General features: G+C 33.8%; 1 protein-coding gene across 2 annotated transcripts; it reads left to right on the top strand.

The window, feature by feature from the left end:
- Nucleotides 1-5,208: 5,208 nt before the first annotated feature.
- Nucleotides 5,209-20,761, top strand: LOC142348311 (carbonic anhydrase 2-like). 2 transcript variants are annotated; one of them, XM_075399614.1, is made up of 4 exons: nt 5,209-5,384; nt 12,413-12,762; nt 13,206-13,331; nt 19,966-20,761. In XM_075399614.1, the coding sequence occupies exons 2-4, from the start codon at nt 12,504-12,506 to the stop codon at nt 20,364-20,366; spliced, it is 786 nt and encodes a 261-aa protein (XP_075255729.1). In that variant the 5' UTR covers nt 5,209-5,384; nt 12,413-12,503; the 3' UTR covers nt 20,367-20,761. The 2 variants fall into 2 exon arrangements, with proteins under 2 accessions (XP_075255729.1, XP_075255728.1); XM_075399613.1 differs by lacking the exon at nt 5,209-5,384 and having other exon boundaries at nt 12,307-12,762.
- Nucleotides 20,762-21,660: the final 899 nt, after the last annotated feature.

The raw sequence follows: 21,660 nt of genomic DNA, 5'->3' as shown, positions 1-21,660 counted from the left end.
TCAGTTTTCTGGGATATCCCATAAGTATTCGTGGTTGAACATTTTGTGCGTTTTGTTACCGATAATGTTTTAGTGGGTGAGAATTTATTTTCGTCATAACCATTTTGAGAAATTTAAATAATTTCGTTTTACGAAACCGTTGCGTATCTTTTTGGGCTTGAATACAACATGTGTACTAAATTGAGTAAATGTAAAAATAATGTAAAAGTAAAATTGAGTAAAATATGTAGAAAAAATGAGTAAAAATAAGTAAATGTAAAAATGTTTTCATGAATGAGAACTTATTTCCGTCATAACCATTTAGAGAAATTTAAATAATTTCGTTTTACGAAACCGTTGCGTGTCTTTTTGGGTTTGAATACAACATGTTCACTAAATTGAGTAAATGTAAAAATATTTCAAACGCACAATTAAAAAGAACCTACTGTAAATAATTGATAATATACGCTTTACTTTGACATTGGTGGCACATTTTTACAAGTAAAGCGTGTAATATCAATTATTTACAGTAGGTTTTTTTTAATTGTGTGTTTGAAATTATTTTTACATTTACTCGATGTAGTGAACATGTTATATTCAAACCCAAAAAGTTACGCAACGGTTTTTTCAAATGAAATTATTTAAATTTCTCTAAACGGTTATGACGAAACTATTTTTTCACTCTCTAAAACATTTTTATGGGTAACAAAAGGTACAAAATGTTCAACCCCGAATGTTTATGGGATATCCCAGAACACTAACAAATAGAGCGAAAAGATGGTTGTTGCATGAAATTTTGACTATTGTTTCTAAAACTTTTCAATTTATATACAAATCAGGCGCAATGATATCTGCAACTCATAGGGCAAACTACTCAATAAATTTTGTGAGGATGTTTAAGTGGAGCCTAGTTTTCAGAACGTCCAAGAAGAAACCTTCGGAAATCGAAGTGTCACAACTGATGAGGATGTTCGATTAGATATGATTAGATATAGGATATTCGATTGTATGGCGTCTGAAAACAGTCTTCTATTCTAATTGACGTACGTGATGTATGGATTATAACATACTCAAACGAATTTATTATTATAGATATCAAAGCACATGGATATTTTGGTTCTCGCTGATGGGAAAATTTTTTTAGCTGCAAAGCGATAGCTGAGGCCATTATTGGTCTTCGCTTGGTTTTTTTCGTCCAGATTCCGTTACGACCATATGGCGTCACAATCACTTCAAATCTGCCTTTTGTTTATTCGTTTATGCAATTTCAACTGAATTGCGTGCGTGACGTCTTTTTTCAATTTTATGGGAGCGAATGGTTTCTCGTGAATAAATTTTAGTCACACGTGAATTCCCCACTCTCAAAAATGTCTTCCTCACTCAAAAAAGGTTATTCGAGGGCAGCTATTAAAAGCAGCAATAAGTTGTACAGAATCGTAATGAAAATATAACATCTCAGCTTTTAATAAATATCTTTAGTAAAAGTCTTTTACTATGTTTTTGAGACTGCAGATATACGAAGCTATTGCGGCTATTTTCTGGCAATCTGCTAGCCATGTTTTGCAAAATGTTAAATCCGTGTACGTAGAGGTTACTTAATAGAACAAGGAGGAATCACATGAACTAATCGTTATCGTTCAGCCTACTATAATTCTTTTGCTGGTTCTTTTTGTTGACGGACCGAAGTTTGAAGTTCTTAAACCAGTCGAAAATTTTTTGAAAAATTAACTCACTATGACCAATTTTCGTATATCGATAAGTTATAAATTAATTTTGCTGGCCGGGAAAAAATTCCTCCTCTTTTTAACTAAAAGTTTTTGAAAAGGGTCAATTTTTCATGCAACAACCAGCTTTTCGCTCTATTTGTCAGTTTTCTGGGATATCCCATAAGTATTCGTGGTTGAACGTTTTGTACCTTCTAATACTGAAAAATAAATTTTAGTGAGTAAAAAATTATTTTCGTCATAACCGTTTAGAGAAAATTAATTAATTTCATTTTACGAAACCGTTGCGAACCTTTTTTGGGTTTGAATATAACATGTTCACTACATTGAGTAAATGTAAAATAATTTCAAACGCACAATTAAAAAGAACCTACTGTAAATAATTGATAATATACGCTTTACTTTGACATTGGTGGCACATTTTTACAAGTAAAGCGTTTATTATCAATTATTTACAGTAGGTTCTTTTTAATTGTGCGTTTGAAATTATTTTACATTTACTCAATGTAGTGAACATGTTATATTCAAACCCAAAAAAGGTTCGCAACGGTTTCGTAAAATGAAATTAATTAATTTTCTCTAAACGGTTATGACGAAAATAGTTTTTTACTCACTAAAATATATTTTTCAGTATTAGAAGGTACAAAACGTTCAACCCCGAATATTTATGGGATATACCAGAAAACTGACAAATAGAGCGAAAAGATGGTTGTTGCATGAAAAATTGACCATTGTTTCAAAAACTTTTAGTAAAAAAGGAGGAATTTTTTTCCGGCCTGCAAAATTAATTTATAACTTATCGATATACGAAAGTTGGTCATAGTGGGTTAATTTTACAAAAATTTTTGGACTGGTTTAAGAACTTCAAACTTCGGTCCGTCAACAAAAAGAACCAGCTCAAGAATTATGTGCCATCAATGTCAATGTGATTGACAGCCAACTTAGACAATCTAAAAAAATATACGTAGCGCTAAACAAATCTCAGCTTCGACACATGAAAATATAGTCAAATTTTCATTTCTATATCCTGGCAGACGGTTGACAGTTGCGTGGAAGCCATAACAGACAACTTGAACCAAACGGAAGTCACGTAATCAATCAAATTTATGAGTCCGTTTGCTTTTTGTACGAATGGGTGTTGCTCTGCATGCTTGAAAATGATAATATTTTTAGATACATTTGACAAGGACATTAAGAACATTTTTCTTTTATACGTTTAATTGCTATCAAGCGAAATTATTTTTTATGAAATTCTTTTTAGTACTCAAAAACTGGATAACAGATGAATTTCGGTGGATATTAAGTTCTCTTAGAGCCTTGTGCCTCGATAGTCTCTAAGTATGCGGTTCACCGAAACTATTTAAGGGGTTACATGACAATATAGTCAATGCCATTGTACCAAACTTATTCCCTTTGATCGTTTGGTTCAATAATCCGATTGCAAGTTAGTATGCTGTATTTTAAATATATTTATGTTCGGTTGTGGTAGTTTCATATCAAGACCCACGGGCCGCTGAGGCATGGCCATGGCCTACGAGTCATGGCCAAAGGCACTAGCTAAATATGCTAAATAATCGTTCGGGTAATTTAGGATAAAATATTAGGTGTATTTTGGGCTTTTTGCCAAATTCGGTATATTGGCATTGGGTATTTTGTCCTAACACCTTTTTAGGAGACATTAATTTATAGCGCGGAGGACGGTTTTCAGAGTTTAAATCCCCTCTCACTTCGTGACAATCAGAGCGCTGGAGAGTGTTGGAGAATAATGACCGCGTGCCTTCTCACTTTCTGATCAAATCGTAAACGTAGCTGATGTCTGCGATTGGTTGTAGGTGTAAATTAGCGCACCTTTAGGATGTATTGGGCAAGGTTATGGTCTTCATCTACGGTTGAGTCTCATCGGGAGGTAACTGCTTTGGGAAGCTGATCTTTTTAAGATGCTTTTTAAGGTGCCAGTGTTGCCACTGATCATGGCCATATAGCTATTGATTTTGTTCGTCGAAAACAGCTGCTACAGTAATACACTTTCGTCAAGATTTTGTTGAATATTAGAATTTGAATTTCTTGAAAAAGTCTTACAAAGAACAACTAAATAGATTGTACCCTTGTTCTCGAACAGATAGAGTCGGACAATTAAATGTTCACTTCTATTTATCTTTGTTTTGCTTTTAAAGTTTTTCTTGAAGCCGAGATTATGCAGGGGCGGTGCGGGCCCGGAATCACTTGCAAATCTTCTACTTGTCTAGAGATTGCTCTATGTCAGGACTAAGTAATCTTTGTAGTGGGAACTAAGATATCGAAACGTGCTACTGAAAAGAGTCATAATTGCTTTCGACTCGAAGAAAATGAAGCTGTAATTCTGATTATTTCAGTAACCAATATTTCAAAACATGTGAATTGAAATGGATGTTCCATACTCTTAAACTGGTTTTTAGCAATACTTCGAAAAGTTGGTATGAATTAGATGAATGTTAGAATAAAATGAAATGTATAAATGTTTATTCTAATGATTCTTCACGAACTGCATTAATGTTTAAACGCTTACACTCAGCTAAACTAAAATGAACTAAAATTGGATCACCCTAAATGATTAGTTCCTTGTATCGTTTTAAGATATACTAAGAACTATTTTTTGGTACGTATGGTATTTTATGTGCCGAAGTTTTCTAATTTTAGAAATCGGCAGGTTGATGCAATTAAGTTTTTCAATTGCCAAACTTTCCGCAAAATGAAGTTTGATTTTACTGCCCTTTAGTCTTTTAAAGCCGTCTAAATCCACTCCGACAACCGCTTCAGTGTTGAACAAACATATTTCTGAAAAAATTCTACAAATCAAAATAGGTTTCACCAAGTTGTTTTGATTTATCCTATCATTCAAATAAACAATTGAATCTAAATTTTCCCGTTTTTAAAGAACTTCATGGGTTCGCCGCCAGTGAACTACACGAAATGTTTGAAATGATATTTATGATTGAATAAAGACATTTCCCCTAGGAACTCGAAATTGAATCTTTCAGAAATATCCGATAGTATATCATTTTCTGAGAAGGATAGTAATTTTGAAGGCGGAATTAGAATTTAACTGATACCGGCTGAAACGATTACAATTTGATTTTGAGATACATCTTGTTACAGGTCTTGCTTTTATCACGTAAGGATTTTGGAGAAAAAGCTATAGACAGAACTGATAATCAGTTGTATCAAGTACCTTCAAACGCTCTTTCGTAAATTGAGGCGAGTGTCGAGTTCCCTCTCGGGGCCTCTCCCATTTTACCCCCCCCCCCCTAGCTTTTATATCCCCCTCTTCGGCTCGTAAGAAAATATATCCCCACCCACTCCATTTACCATGAATATGCCGTAAGAAAATATATCCCCACCCACTCCATTTACCATGAATATGCCGTTATGATGGGTTTGAATGGGGAGGGGGAGGTGGGGTTGAGACGAGAGAGTCCCCTTTTATGTATCTGATTTTCTCTGATTTCATTACGCACTCCGTGTACAACATTAAAATGAGCATTGCGGCACTTCATACACGGGTGGAATTGCGTAGCATTCGTTTGTAGCACCTTAGCTCTATAGTGCCAGAATATACCCACTTTCTTCTGTGCTTTTCCTGTTTCCAATCCAATACACGGAACTTTTCCTCCTATAAACAGTCTGCGAGGGAGAAATAAATTGGTAAGTAATCTGTTTATGCGTTGCTTTTAGCTGTTTTATTGGGATTCATTTTACGTGCAAGCTTAATGCGTGTTATTTATATATTCTTATATTTATTGGAGAGATATATTGTTAGTTAAAAAGACACTGGATTACAAAGTCCAGCTAAACTGCAGTCTACTGCGGTTTTCGCTTCCGCCTGCTAAAGTTACAATAGAAAACTAGGGAACGGGAAAGAAGATGAGTATTTTTTGTTCATACAGTTGTTTTTTTAGTTTTTTTTTCAGTCCTGTTGGTCTCTTTTGACACTGTTTCACAGGTAAATTGTTGTAAACTATTTCCAGTTTGACGCCTATATTTCTTCCTGCATAATTGATGTCGCTGTCATTTTGAACAGTGATAATAATATTGACAATTCACTATAAACGTCAAATAAAAAAGTGCGCTGAGAGTACAGTGCGATTATTACTTTCAATTCAAATCTTTATTGGTCGACAATAAACTTGAATTGTTTCTTTGGCTCTGCATTTGATTCCCCTTTTCTTTAAGAATGCTAAAATCCACTCTCAATCCCATGAGACCATCAGTTTTCAGTAGACGAGATAGAAAGCTACACGTCGTTTCAACACAATGCTTACAGCGCAATTCGGTTATTTTCTACCTTTTTTCATTCATTTCTTCCAAGTAGGCTTTTGATCCGCCGACATTTTTCTGATTTTGAAAACAATAATCTCAACAACAATCTGAGTTTGACTGTGACTCGGAAACGTGCATTACTATTATATGATAGAGGCTAAGATTTTCTGGCTGATATTACATTGTTTTAGTCCTTTCTAAAATGTTCTAAAATTTCGAGGGATACTTTCTAATAAAAGTTTATTTTGAAGTTCCGCATTTTGGGGCCCATTTTAAAGCTCTTCTGTCAGATGTATCTAAGCATACTAAAATCTTTCATACTGAAATTTGCAGTAACATTTGCTAATATGTCTATTCTGTTTGCAACTTATTGATTCAACTTAGCTTTAATTAAGTTGCAAATGGAATAGAGATATTAGCAATTGTTACTGCAAATTTCAGTCTGTAGGATTATAGTATGCCTTAGATACATATTACAGAAGAGCTTTAAAATGGGCCCCAATATGTGGAGGTATTAAAGATTTTGGTATGCTGAGATTAAATAGTCAAGTTTGAGAGAAACCGGTGTTTTTAAAAAATATATTTGACAAAAATCTGTGGCAACTAAATTTTTTGGTATTTGAAATCAACATTAAGGATTGTAATGTTCAGTGCATCTGTTGTCTTCTTACTACTACAAGAGCGACTCAATAGCAACTATTTATAAATTTTAGGTGTATCTTCAAAAGCAATTGAATTTTAAAAGAATTCAACGCGGGCCGTGTGAAACGTTTTGAAACCCATTGTTTTGCTTCTCCAAATTTGTTGGCAAAAGCTTCGATATCATATTTGTTGCAGAGATTTACCGTAGAATTATGAAATATTTGGTCTAATAAAATGAAAAAAAAAAACAAAAAGCGGCGATCTCTAAATCAAAGTAGACCAATAGTACTAGTCAAAGCAAGGGTCGCACGTGAGTCAAAGTAAGTCATGAACAGCAGAGCATATGTGAATCGAATCATCCTATCATAGCTCATCTGGCATACGTATGCTTTTTTTGTAAAAATGACTTCTACTCTCATGGGAAGCTAGGCATGACATGCATTCAAGTTTTTTTCTTTAAAAAATATGTTATGATTGGATACCATCAGTTATTACATATGCAAGGATATGTTTAGATCTTCTTTGCTCTAAAGTTCAAAGCGACAAGAAGCTGTAAAATTTAACTGGAGGTTATTTTCCTAATTATTTATATATGCTACAATATTTAAGATAGTTCACTCAAACAATAAATACTGTTACCACAGAAGATGAAAACGAAACCGGTTTGGACTATGGAAGAAGAAATTTAAACTAAAAATTTAAATAAAGCTTCATGTAAATTTGTACAGGCGTCCTGACATCTCGAAAAGACGTTAATTGTGGCTATTGTAGATTATTCTTTCTTCAGGATATGGTAATGGGAAATAAACATCGCAAAGTTTTGGTTTTTGGAAATTGGAACTTCAAATTTTTATAGAATTTGAAAATTTTTGTACTCAAAATTAAAATTCCCCTCAAGTGAAGACATTTTTGCAGCTACTTGTGTGTACATTTTTTCATTTTTTGATAGTTTTCTGCTGCAAAAATTAGTAAACTGGGTTTATGTTGAATTTTTCAGCTAGCGATTGATATCTATAATCTATTGCTTATACCAGGTTAACAAATCAAATGGGTTGCCTATAAAGTGAACATCAATTTGGAAGCATGAGCGTTTAATTGTAATATTTCATGCAAACTGATATTTCTTTTGTCAACCATTTTTTCAGTAGTTTCACTGAGTCAACTGTTTCAGCTACATATCTATTAGGGGTTCTAAGAAGGGACTACTACTGATGAAATTGAACAGTTTTGAAATGTAATTAGTTAATCTTTTTAAATCTATCTGACCAAGTTTGCGGTTAACAAACAGAGCGAGGATTCTTAGGCAGGTTAAGTTTATAATACACAGTTGAGATTAGGTTCTACCCTCAACACTCGAACATTATCCGTAACTTGACAGTAATAAGTCGAAAACATGCATTGAATCTTCTCGTACATTTTGTTGTGAACAATGTTGACGGATGATAGTGCTGCATGATAAAGAGACGTAAATTGGTGAATATGCACTGAAGATCATTTTGAGGATCAAAATTAAGATCAATCAATAGCATTTCACACTGAAAAAAAGAACGTTAATTTCCTCTGGTACACATAAGAATAAAAAGCAAATGGTAAAAGAGGCAATGTAAAGTTAAGAATATAACATTATGTAAAATTATAAAATCATTAATTTACCTAACTAAAAATTTGACCTTACATTAGTAAAAAATGGCCTAAAATGCGAGCATAAAATGTTCTCACAATTTTATATGTACATCATGAAGACTAAAGAGTAAAATTAAAATCTAATACTCTCAATGTCATCTTTTATATCAGTTACTTTTGGGTCCTTCAAAAATTCTTTCCAAAAATATTCTTTCAGTTCTTTTTTTAAGGAAGCTTTCGAGGTTGTTTTCCGTCTAATATTAAAAGGCAGACTATTATAAATTGGAATGGCTTATGCAATAAAAGAATCAGTTAAAAACTTTTTGTTCTTTCGTATATCGAACGTTATTTTTTTGACCTGTCATGTTGTTTTATTCTCATGTTAGAGAGAGGTTCAATTTTATATGCTCGAAGATCGTTGCTGAGTACGCGAAAAAAATATTTTTAGCAATAATATTTCAAGAGAAAGAAACTGGTAATCTTTTGTTGCGAAGTTTGAGATCTGTAGACCGATCGTATTTTCTCCTATTAAAAATTTATTCCCCAATTCAATTGTTTTTCTAAAGTTGTGAGTAATGACTTTTGCAACCCTATCAGAATTAGAGCGGAATAATGTAGATGACTTAATACTATTGCATTAAGTAATAAGACTAATCGACAATAATTGCTCCCTTTCTAGGAAACTTGTGATTTGTGAACTGAACGCCTTTTCAAAAAATTTTTGACAAAGCAGAAGTGACAGAAATAGGCCTATAATTGAGTGAGTCTTCGGGATTTCCTTTTTCGAAGAGTGGAGTTACACAAGCTTTTTTAAGATCTCCTGGAAATTTTCCTTCTGTAATGAACTGATTAATGAGATAACATAGTGGTTCCGCTAGCGCTGCTTTAGCGTCTTTTATTGCCCAAGCTGGTATTTTTGAAGGACCGACTGGTTTACTTGTATTCATTGAATCTATGAGCACATTTGTTTCCTTGGTTGTTATATATAGGAACTTGAAACACTTTCTCGGAGCAGATTTAGGAGGAATGTTGTTTGTTGCAAGCGAATGAATTCCCCTAGAGTAGAAAATCTGCAATTTAGAAGATTTGCAATTTCCATAGGCTTTATCTTATTACCATAACTGAACGTTACCAAACCTTTTTACCAAAACTATATTATTACGAAAACTATCTTATTACCAAAGCACTGAACGTTTTGATATTCAAAAGTTAATAGATTGCTATTGACCGGAAAACTGGAATTCGTTGGAAAGACGCCTAAAGACTTTGGAAATTTGCTCCAGTTTAGATCAATGTAAAAACATCTTAGCATATGTCAAATGCAACTTTGTCAATAAGTCGCTCTATACAACGAGCCGTTAAATAGTCATTTTGAATCTTAATCGTTTCGAGTTTTTTTATGATTGATGTTGTAAATCGTGAGCGACCCAAACTTGATCTGAATTTCCCTACATTCTGGCAACACTGTTAATCAAAACTTACTTAATGGTGGAAGGAATTAACCTCATCTTTGTTCATTCGATTGTGATACTTACCGCGAAAATGGTACATTTGAACTTCAAGAGACTCGTATTTTTGGAAAAGTTATCTGTTTGAATTAGTTTCTAAGCGTTTTCAGTGCAATGTTTTTTTTGGAATTGGTCAAATGATTGTGGATATTTCGAAAAAGATTTAAAATTATATAGTTTTCTATTACGTAGAAATCATGAAGCAATATCTTTTAACCAAAAATTTTGTTTTCTGAAAAGAAAAAATTTATTCAAGTAATGAAATCTAGAAATTTATAGCAGTAATAATTGTGGCAATTTTTTTTTTCAGCGCTTTCACAGTAAAAGAAAACTATACCCATTGGAATGTTTTTTACCTCTTTAATGTTGGAAAATGCGCTGGAATTTTGCTAATCAAAAGAATAATTAAAAGAAAAACAAACCTTTTCAATCATATGTAAAAATGAATGTGGTAATAGGGGCAGATCAATAGCTGTTCGTTGTTCGTAATAGAAGTTGTCCTTTTAGTCAATACCCTTAGAAATATTCAAATTCCAGGTAACTTTCTAAATCTAATACACAATACCATTTAAATTCTCTTCAAAATGTACCCAAGGCTCATGACAAACCTGACAATAAATTTATATACTCCACATTTTTCTCAACATTTTTATATATTTCGACGTTTTTCGTCATGTTTTCTACTATTTACAAAAAGCTTACAGTAGAAAAAATTGATCATTTGATTTTCTTACATGTTGGCTATATGTTAAGCGGACAGGTCTTACGAGGTAAAAAGAAATCAAAGCTGCAATATTTTTTGGCAAAACTGCAATAAACCTATATTTTCCAGCGGAAATTAATCGAAGCGTTGGTCTTATTTCATACTTACAACGAGTTAGCAAATCTGGAACTTAAGATCTCAGCAACCCATGTGATTTTGATGCACAAGTCGACCAAAAGAAATAAAGTTTTTCCAGTTGAATATCTGTTGCTAAATTTTGCAATCGTTTGAAATTGCTTAAGTGTTTTCAGAGGCTAAACATCAAAAATCTGAAAGAAATGGCGCAGACTGTTCTGGGAACCAAGAAAATGTGATAAAAGTTTCATAATATAGAGCAGTGATTCATTTTTTGCCTATACTTTTGCGAATGTGTCGGTTTGTGATCGACCTTCAAATCCCCATGCCCGTTGATTAAATCTATTACGATTAAGTCTATTAATACCTACTTCTTTACTCTCAAAAAGTTATAACAACTAGTCAATACTTGGTAGCCAAAATTTGGTAACGTGTGTAAGTGTATTAAACATGACTTTTACGCAAAAATATTGGCCATGAAATGATTGCGTGTATTTAGGTAGTTTGTTAATAGCCGCAAAGCGATAGCTGGGGCTATTATTTGCCTTATCGCCTTTTTCGTCAACAGGTTTTTTGTTACGATCATATGGCGTCATGATCTCCTAATATCTTTTTGTTTCAATTGCGTGCGTGACGTCATGCCTTACTCTTAGGGGAGTGAAATGTTTTGTTTATTTGTGTGATTAAGTTTTAGTACACACGTGACTTGCCTCTCTCTCTCTCTCTCTCTCTCTCTCTCTCTCTCTCCTCTCTCTCTCTCAAAAATGACTTCCTCTCTCAAATTGACTTTCGTTTACTTTAATTCGAAGTGATAAGGTCAATTGAGTATGTGCCGCTCTAAATAAATGTTTTTCCAGAGCAGCTAATAGAAGCAGCCATAAGTTATACAGATTATAAATCAAAATATAATATTTCAGTATTTAATAGAGATTTCTTTTCGGTGTTTTTACTATCTTTTTGAGACTGAATATCTACGAAGCTATCGCGTCTGTTTTCTGGTGATCTGCCAGCAATGTTTTCGCTGAAAAATGTCGCAAAACTGCCAAAATTTTTTGATTTTTACTGCTCAAGTGTTTGAGTAATTTATTCCAATTTTCCTGTAAATTGTCTAAATTTTGAAAATTTTAACCAGAATTGCATTACTTGCCAATTGATTTTCTGTTGCTACAGATACAAAATACAGCTTACTCAAGAAATCATCACTTAAGTCTACCTAAATGGAAAGAAGATAGTGGAGATTGTTTTGATGTTATTTTCGAATTTGTAAATTTTTAACGAGATATATGACCCTCATATTTTTCAAAAATCCGCTTTTTGCGCCGTTGTTTTATCACGTCAAAATGGGATTGAGTAATTGACTCAATTTGTGGTAAACTTTTAAGTTTAATTTAAAGCCATTTTCTCTTATTAATAGATTTGTTTTTATGGGTTATTAATATGAAGATGTAGCATTTTGTGATCTCGTTAAAGGCTTTTCCAGAACAAAATATAGCGTTAAATATGCTAAGCGATAGGTTTGTTTATGATATTTTCTTTCCTATTATCTGGTCAAGTGTGCGGTAGGTCTCTTTAGAAAGACTTGACTCATCTCTGTTTTGGCTCAACCTCAATTTAAACTAACCGAGTTGCAGTTGACTCAAAACCGGAGTTTCTATTCAAAGTATTTTTGTTGCTATGACTGGCACAATCTGTGATAAAACTAACCGAATGTGTTCAATTAACTTTCAGGCGTGGGCCATGCTCTATCCTTTTAACCTAACTTGCAAACAATTACATCAAAATTTTACCCGGTTGCTATTTAGACAATCTTCACTCTTACATCGTCAACTTTCAAGTCTGCCAACTTTGAAGCAGTTTCGATTCTGTACCAGCAAAACTTTAAACGATCACATTATGAAACTGGACAATTCTTGGTCGCATAAAACGCAGCACAAATGGCCCGAGCAGTTTCCAATTAGCAAAAATGGGAAAAGACAGTCGCCTATTGACATTAAAGAGCGTGAAGCGGTTAAGAAATGGCTACCCATGTTCAATTTGGAGTTGATTGAAGGGAACCTCTCTGACGAATGGAGTGTGTGTAATAATGGACATACAATCAATGTGACGCCACCCTCTAATGTCAAGTGGCAACTGTCAGGAAGCATGCTTGAAGGTCAGCAATTGCGAAATCATTCTTTGCTTGAACAAAATATTTGAGCATGAAATTGATTTCTCGCAAATAGATTTCATAAATTTAGAATATCCTTTGTGGATATTAAACAGCATGTAGAAATATATTTGGGGCGGTCCTGAATGCTTCGGTTTTATAGTCAAGTAAACTCAAGAAATCGGCCTCGGCTTCATTTTATGTATCTGCAATCAGCAGCTTCAGTGAGAAATTTGGTTTTTGATGGGTTAAAATCGATCTGTTTAGAAGCTGGTTTCAACATAGCAGTCCCTTCAATTAAAAATTTTTATCAGCTGCTGAAATTTCAAAATAGAGGAACAGCTACAATTGTTTATAATTGTGCCACTAAATATATTAGAAAGGTATATTCTCAGCTTTTAGAAGAGCATATTCGGTTGGCATATTTGAATCAGTGTTTATTTGTTTAGGTCGCTATATCCTTGACCACTTCCATTGCCACTGGGGACCTCACTGGGGCAACTGTGGGTGTGAACACTTGCTAGATGGGAAGAAACACGAAGGGGAGATACACTTTGTGTTCAAATGGGCACCCGGTAAGTCCTCGACAGATCCTGATATCTCATGATTGACGTAGTATAGTGCTAGCAAATATAGTGAAATTAAGGACGATTGGTAATGTTCCAGTCCCTAAACAAAAAATAAAATGTGAAAAGATAAAACTGGTTTATCAAAGATGCGTATCCTCAGTTATACATTGAACATTGAGAAGCTCCTAAATTCTGAAGCGACTATTTAGGGTCAATAATTGTTAATTTTCTTTCTTACAAACACTAGAATTGGAAACTATTTTGCAACGAAAGTTTCACTTGATATTTTTCAGGCTATAAGCATAAGCTATGTTCAAGTCAAGAAGATACGGAAGATTGTCTTTCAAATTCTGTTTAACAAAAACTTCATATGAAAAGGAAATTATTCCAAAATTACTTTTTTTTGCAATTGCCAGTTCTTTCAATCATATCTTTTTGTGCGTAAGAATTTCTTAAAGAATCAATAATGTGTGCTGTTCTCAAATTGTAAATATAACTGGTAGTGAGTAAAAGAAAACGAGAAAAACAGCTGGTGTACGATTGGTTGCATTTCACAAAATTGATAAAAATTTACGACAGTTCGAATTCCGGTCTATTTTTAAGATTATTTGATGGAAAAAAACTTTCCAAGGAAACATTTCTTAACAGCCATTTTCTAACTGGCAAATTAGAAAGATCAGAGACGAGAGAAAAATGAAACCTCATCAAACATTGATAAACTTTTTAATATTCAAGTTAAAGGAAATATTCTGCAGCTAGCAATCGGTCTCAGATGCTAACCTTTTCCTATTTTTTTCTTTTTCTTTTCTTTTTTTCTTTTTTTTTAAAAGAATGAGAAACATTTCGGTTAGTAAAATAATGAAATTTTGGATGTGTTTGTTCAAGTTTGATATGATTTTTGTATGTAGCCTGAGCCTTTAGATGGCGGATATTTTTAATAGGTATCAAGTATAGTTTTTTGAATCTGGATTGACTTAAAGGAACTGTATTCGAAAAAAAATTTTGTAAGGCTCTTTTGCGCTCTCACGGTTGGAAAATGCAGTAGTTTTTTGAAAACTGAAATTAGTGCTAACATTTGTCCGTCAAGATTAACCATGTAGTTAGTTTCACATTTGGAAGCATTTGCAACGTTATCTAGTTTTTCTATTGAGATTTTGCTTGCTAAATGATTGCTTTTTCGGGATAAAAAAAATGGAGAAAAAGATTATCGTGTTTTTCAGGATCTGATTATGACTGGTTTGTGCTGAAACACACTTTATCGGATGTCTTCGTTAGAAATGCCTCTTGAGTTCAACCACGTTGATTCCATAGTGTACAATTTAATTGTGATGCTTTCTAGTCTCTTGGGGAAGTTATAATACTTCAAGTAAGCACGAAAGGGTCAGAAAAGTGAAAACATTAGATAAACAATAATTGTGAAGTCTTTTCAAGGATCGAGTTTTTCTACTGCTGCCCAGTTAAATGATGCCATGATTGTATCCAAAAGATTGCTGTTGACTAAAGATGACAAGACAAAAAAGCCAGGCTGGCATGTTCTAATCCCACTAATAAATATGGAAGTTGGAACTATTGAATATGGAATATTGAAAACTAAATTTTCAAGTGTTTTCTGAATTAAAAAGAAAAAAGCTTCAATCAACGCATTTCAATACCGGTGGTCAGTTTAAGAGCCTTGACCTTGATTTCCTTAGAACGTTTCATAATATGGTGTGAATGTGTGTTATGTTCGTGCATGCGGGTGTCCAGTAGTTGAGAATTAGTTGAGAAATTCCTTTATTCAAAGGTAGGACTGGTTTAGATTACGTATGTTTTAATTTTACTAATTGATATGTCAGGATTTTCAACACCAGTCTAAGTAGTTCCTAGTTGTCTTAATCCTTTGTATATTTTGACGTATATTAAAGAGTAATTGTTGTAAAATAAACATCACGTTGTTGCTGTTTAATGAATTAGTGTTTCAGTGCCAGACCTGCTTGGAAGAACTGGATTTTTAAATTTTGGGTAGCCCGTTGTCTACAACGGGAATTTTTTGATCCCTTTCATGCTAAACTAATATCTACCAGCTCAGGTAGATCAAGTAGATTCATCCAAAAATAGCTCAAACTTCAAATATGGTTATTAATTCAGACATGGCAATTCTCTGCGTAGAATTGATTCAATTTTACGTTTTTTTTTTTCATTTTTCTTTTGAGCGTGAGACTTAAACTTTTTCTCTTGGTTTCTCTGCAGTGAGGTCTGGATTCCAGGAATAGTTAACAATGTTGGCTACACGATCTTCAGTTAGCTGAAAATTTGTAATGTACAAAAACCAATGGTCTTGTCGAGACAAAAGTTTGCGTAACCTCATGTTTTTACTGCATTCACTTGCCACTTATAGTTTGTATCTAGTCAGTTGAAACTCTCGAATTCTAACGCAGAAGGATTTACAAATTCATAGGAAAATGAGCAGCAGACGCTATCAGTCTTTGCTGAAATTCAGCTGGAGCAATCTCGCAGAGATGCTAAAAGTTTGAACTCATTAGTGAAATTGATAAAGCAAATGACAATCGTGCTGATTGTTATTGTTCAAACCTGCAAATAAAGTCCTCTTTATTGACCAATCTGTTGTCCGAACTGCAAAGATTAGAAAAGCGCAAGATGGTAATCAACGTTTGCTTAAGTTGAAAGACTTTGAAAAAAAGTATTTCTGCAGTTATTCGTATTGAAAAATTTTGAATGGCTTTTTGTCTTGCCAGATTGAACAACGGCTGAGCAAATACAATAGTATAATCTTCGGTTGCAAAAACGTCAATTTCAAAGACAGAATCCTGGAAACTTGCAAATCTCATAATCTTAAATCTGCTGAGCATTAATTCGGTGAGATGTCTAGGGTTCTTTCAGAATTTAAGCGTACTGACCTCTTAATAAGATTTGGCTTATTAATTTGAGCAGCGATAATGTTCTCACAGGTCAAACGTATACAACTGATGCAAGCTTTGATCTAACAATCGGTCACCATGGTGAAATTATAGTTGCAATGAAAAATGCTTTATCGCTGCTATTGACCTAATTTCTATCTCAAAGAGCGAAAGTGTTGTGTTGCTTTAATTAATCAGATTCTAAATCTCTGCATTATACTTGTGAACCCTCAAAGGTCGCTGTTGTAGGCCAGACTAGGTGTTACAGAAGCTGTATTGGTTAAATATGAGGCCGACTTAAGCTCTGAGCAACGCAAACCTCTCCGATGGGTTATTCCTATTTTCAATTTACTCGAAGTACTGTCGAAGTCGATATCTAAGCTTCATTCTGATGAGCAATTTGATGTAGCTATTCATTTCATTACCTCAGAAATATTTTGGGTTTTGTTTTTCTGCTCTCATCCTCATAATCGGGAATTCAAAATTGGAGAGATTGTGTTGGGATCATTATCCGAACCTTTTATCAGTTTGTGCTTTTGGACATTGATTGTGGAACTACCCACGCTTACACAATTATCGTTTTATGAATGAACTTTATGTATCACCTGCTACTGCACTATCCGTTGCTAAGGAGTATCACAACTTGCGTGCTTAATTTTTATCAATCATCTATGACTTTTTCATCTCTGCTCAACAACAAACGGAGAAAGCGATTACAAGCCCCCTGATATAATTCGTCGCAGACTGCATTTTAACTTTAAAAATGAAGCTAGTAAAATCAGAAGAAATAGGTTGAAAGTTTTGAAAAGGCTTTGTTTTGACATTGGCACTCAATTCCAGTTGAACAGCGTACAACAATTTGATACAAATCAGGTGTTTGCCTTGTCCGAAAATTTAACTGGTAAAATTGCTTCTCGAGAGAAATATTCTCCAAAAAGATGGCGCCTTCTGACGGCATACAGAAGGCTAATCTTAACATTTTTCTTGTCCTTTTTCAACCAAAAACAGAAATACAATGTGTTATGATTTGCGGCAATTGGATCATTTTTCATTTGAGCGTTGAGGAAATTCAAAGTTATCTTCTACCTTTTTCAAGAACTTAGATTTCGGCTCTTCATTTATCGACTACTGCGAGGTTTAAAGCTGCTCTGATTTTATGAGCCTTCATAAATTTTGAATTCAAAGATATTTTTATGTCTCAAATATGTCCTGATTTTTGAAAGTGTGCAAATGTTACATCTGTACAAAAAACCTTGAGCAGATTTCAAAAACAATCAACTGGTTTCATTACTTAAGAGATTTTTTATATTTGAAAATTTTTTGCTTGTTCTCGTATTTCTGAGGATAAAGGGGATCGGCTGAATCCGAGACAACTTCGATTTCATGCAAAGCGTTCGTAAATTACAGAACGTTCTACATTCCTGCATGAATCTTATTTGATTTAGGATGGTTACTTGAACATGAAGCTATTGTGCACTTCGATTTGAACAAAGAATTTGAATCTATCAACAACGCGTCTCTGCTTCCTGTTTGTTGCCTATTTTTTCTTTAATAGTTTTTAAATTAATTTACTCGTATACAGGCCAATGTATGTTAAAATAGGTAATGCTTTGTCAAACAGCCTTCCAGTAATAAGTGGTTTTCATAAGGGCAGCCCGTTTGGACGAGATCCGTGAATTCTTGTGATGATATGATCGACGTTCCTGCGGTGTTAAATTGTTCCGGTCAGACAGCTTTGATTATAAAGAGTTAAAAATAATCGGATTTCATTTTGGTTCTGTGATTTAGTTTTTGTTTTTAAACTAAGTTAGAAGTAATTTAAGTTTTTAAATTAATTTACTCGTATACAGGCCAATGTATGTTAAAATAGGTAATGCTTTGTCAAACAGCCTTCCAGTAATAAGTGGTTTTCATAAGTGCAGCCCGTTTGGACGAGATCCGTGAATTCTTCTGATGATATGATCGACGTTCCTGCGGTGTTAAATTGTTCCGGTCAGACAGTTTTGATTATAAAGAGTTAAAAATAATCGGATTTCATTATGGTTCTGGGATTTGGTTTTTGTTTTTAACTAAGTTAGAAGAAGTAATTATGGTGTTACTAGAATGGGATTTGATTATGTTTCGTGATAGTTACTAGTTGCTTGATAACCTTACCGATTTTGTGATTCATATATTCAACTCTGAAGTGGAGTCTGTAAGTACAAAAAATAGTTGTTTCAGGGTCTAAGCAGGCAAAATTACTGTGAATGGAGCAGTAATGGATTCGAACCAGCATCTCTTACTTGCAGGTCTTGTGTGCTAACCATTTCACCAACTGGTCTTAAACTATTATCGAACTTGCGCATCTCTTATAACCCAATCTTATGTTCTTTTTTACTCCCTGTGGATTCATTTCTTTAGCTATGTTTACGTTGAACAAGTAGAGCTTCTTTCAAGCTTATCTTATGCACAATTTACATTTAGTTTTTCTCTCTTGACCTTCGAGCAATAGTTAGAACTTCCTTCAAAACTTCCTTGAGGAATCAGATTGAACTTACTCAAGGCATGTTTTGTCTGGTTTTTTACATTGATATCCTGCTTGCTTTCCTGAAGTTTTTGGTCTGAGGGTTAGAACAACTCTTTATCGATGAATTGCGGTGGTGCTTTGATTACAGTGACTACTTGTCCGTGCTGAAATTCGAACTCTTTACCTGTATGCTATCAACTTATCATCCGTGTCCTTACAACAATCAAAATGCAAGCATTGACAAGTTTTTCAAGTCTGGTTGAAAGATTTTGGCTGACAGAGAGCTTTTGGCACTTATGCGTGCTAGCAAACGATACAGAAAAGAACTTAGAGCTAAACGTAATATAAATGATGCTTCGGATTCACTTAGTGTCGAAATAAATTTTTTCAAGCTTGTTTACAATGCTAAATGCGATTCACAATTTTCTATTGGTCATGAGAAACGATTTGAATACATCTTGCACGTGGAACCTCAGATGTAGATGTATTTTTTGTAAACATTTGCCCTTATTTGCAATTTTTGTTCTACTACTTTGGTAAAACTATTTGAAACCTTTATATTACGTATTATATTACTGCAACTCGTTAAATGCATGTTCTGTGGTCGGTTTGTTTTGTTTCTATTCTTCGCAATATGTAAATCATGACCGAATCTTTGTTATCGTTGGTTTTTTAAACACGTTTTATTTTCATAATTAGGAAAGACAATAGAATGTTTGATAAAATCCATTTGGTCGCAAAAATGTATTTGTTTTATTTTCCGAAGAAGAAAAGTAGGTTTTCAAAGGCAACTAATGAAGCATCCATATCCCAAGACACCACTGACAAAAAGTTGTATTATAGAAAACCATTAACTTATCTCTTGGATAAGTTTGACTTGATTTCGAAATGATAACTTAATTATTTAGTCGTTTTTTGATATAAGCAATATTGGTTTCAGAAGGTAGTTTGAAGTCCAGGTGAATTTTCAGGTGCTTGTCATTCGAGTTAAATTTTTTCTATTCTTTTGAATATAACTTCAATTTTGGACGTAGATATTAGTTTAAATTTCGCAGTTTTACGAAATTCATCTCGTATGGTTTTATCTCTTTCGATTCTCATTCAAATTATTTCAAACTATTTAAGAAAATACTTCTGCTATTATTGTAGTTAGCGCTCATCTTTGATCGTTGTAACTAGTAACTGTGTGGCACAGAATATGATTGTCTCCATGTTTTCCGTCAACCGGTTGTTTTAGGCCAGGAGAAAGAAGTAGTAGACCAAATTGCTGTCTGGGGTGTCATGATGAAGTCATCCAAAGAGACAGATCCCAAATTCCAGTTCTTAATCGACCACCTCATTGGCAACAACCTCACTAAAATTATGGACCCCAAATCAGAACCAGTAAAAATTCCTGTGATCGATTTCCAAAGTTTGGTGCCACAAGGAGTCTCGGAGTACTTTATATACCAGGGATCTCTAACAACTCCGCCCTTCAGCGAAATCGTCATGCATATTGTGTACAAAGAACCAATAGCAATTGCATCAAGTTTTTTCGACCTTCTCAGAAATTTGAATGACCTTGAAGGCGGTAAATTGGTCAGCAATTTTAGACCTATTCAGCCGCTAAATGGGCGAACTGTTTATTTATCTTCTTAACTTAATTAGCATGTTTGTCCATAATCTATTTTTGCACAATAGTTCATGAAATTGTGGAACTTGTTTATTTTTTCCAGCTGCAGGTTTTTTTGCATGCTATTGTAGGATCCTTTCAGTATTAAGAAGTGGCCGACAATTGTATGCATAATGAATACAGTTTTATTGATTGATTTTTAAAACATCTTATAACAAACGAGATAACTCGTATTACTTGCAGAGGGGAAAGTAAAGGGTTCCTTTTTTGACGCGATGACGATAATCGTCATCATTTGTATTCAAAAATTATAGGTCAAGATTGAATAGCATTTGTATTTTATTCGTAATTTGATTTGAATTGCTGCTGCTGTATCAATTACTAACTGAAGATTTGATCTGAAATGAAGATTGATGCCTTTTTTCTCACCTACCCGCTGGTACGATTGATCGAAAGAATTATAATCTGGATATTTAACAACTTTAGTAAACGTTCACGAATTTTGAAAACGTACAAAATTCGTAAAGCAATCATATTAAAAACATTAAAAATTTTTATTCCTTTATAGAGTTTCCCCTGTCGTCTATAATCGTAATATCTGTGGTGAAACAATCTGGCCAACAATTGTACCTTCGAGCTATTTTATATCTTTCGTTTTAATGGAACTTATTTGAATGTGCGTAAGAATTAAAACAGCCTCAAAACACCCTCAAGAGTGGGTGATAGTTTCCAAACAATGGCGTGTTACAGTTGAATAAGTAAATTAAAAATTACGAGCTAAAATTGAAAAAAAAAAAACCGCGTTTGATGATGACGTTTTAAATGGGTTGAAAATTGCGCTGAGAAAATTTTCCACGAGAAAGAAGCAAAATTTTGAGAAGGAATCAACTTTTGCTTGCAACATAATTGTCCCAGCTTTTAATTGTTCAGACCCCACTTGTGGGGGGAGGAACTATATACTCAAATGGGTTTTTTTTTGTTCCGTTGAAAGCTATTGAACTTAATGGCTGTTAAGACTTTAAAAATAGTTCATCGAAAAAAATTTGAACCGATCTTAAAATAAGTAATGACAGGCCCCCTTCAATCCTACTGCAGCCAAAAATTTCTGTAGTTGGCAGTTTTATCTTCTAACTATTTATTTTATGACTTCAATGCACGAGGTTTCATAATTCTTTTTTTATTTTGAGACTTCTTCGTAATTTTGATTCCTTATGCAATCTTATCACATTATCTGAGTTTTGATGGTTCCCATTGGCTTTGAGAAGACGTTTAATGGATCACAGATAAAGTTTTCAGAGAAAAGCTGATGGTTTAATTGGC

This window comes from Convolutriloba macropyga, chromosome 10 (assembly GCF_964194025.1).
Source record: "Convolutriloba macropyga chromosome 10, txConMacr16.3, whole genome shotgun sequence".
In the NCBI taxonomy this organism is placed as follows: Eukaryota; Metazoa; Xenacoelomorpha; order Acoela; family Convolutidae; genus Convolutriloba; species Convolutriloba macropyga.
The sequence above is the reverse complement of the archived record's forward strand: the minus strand, read 5'-3'. Positions and strand labels throughout refer to the sequence as shown.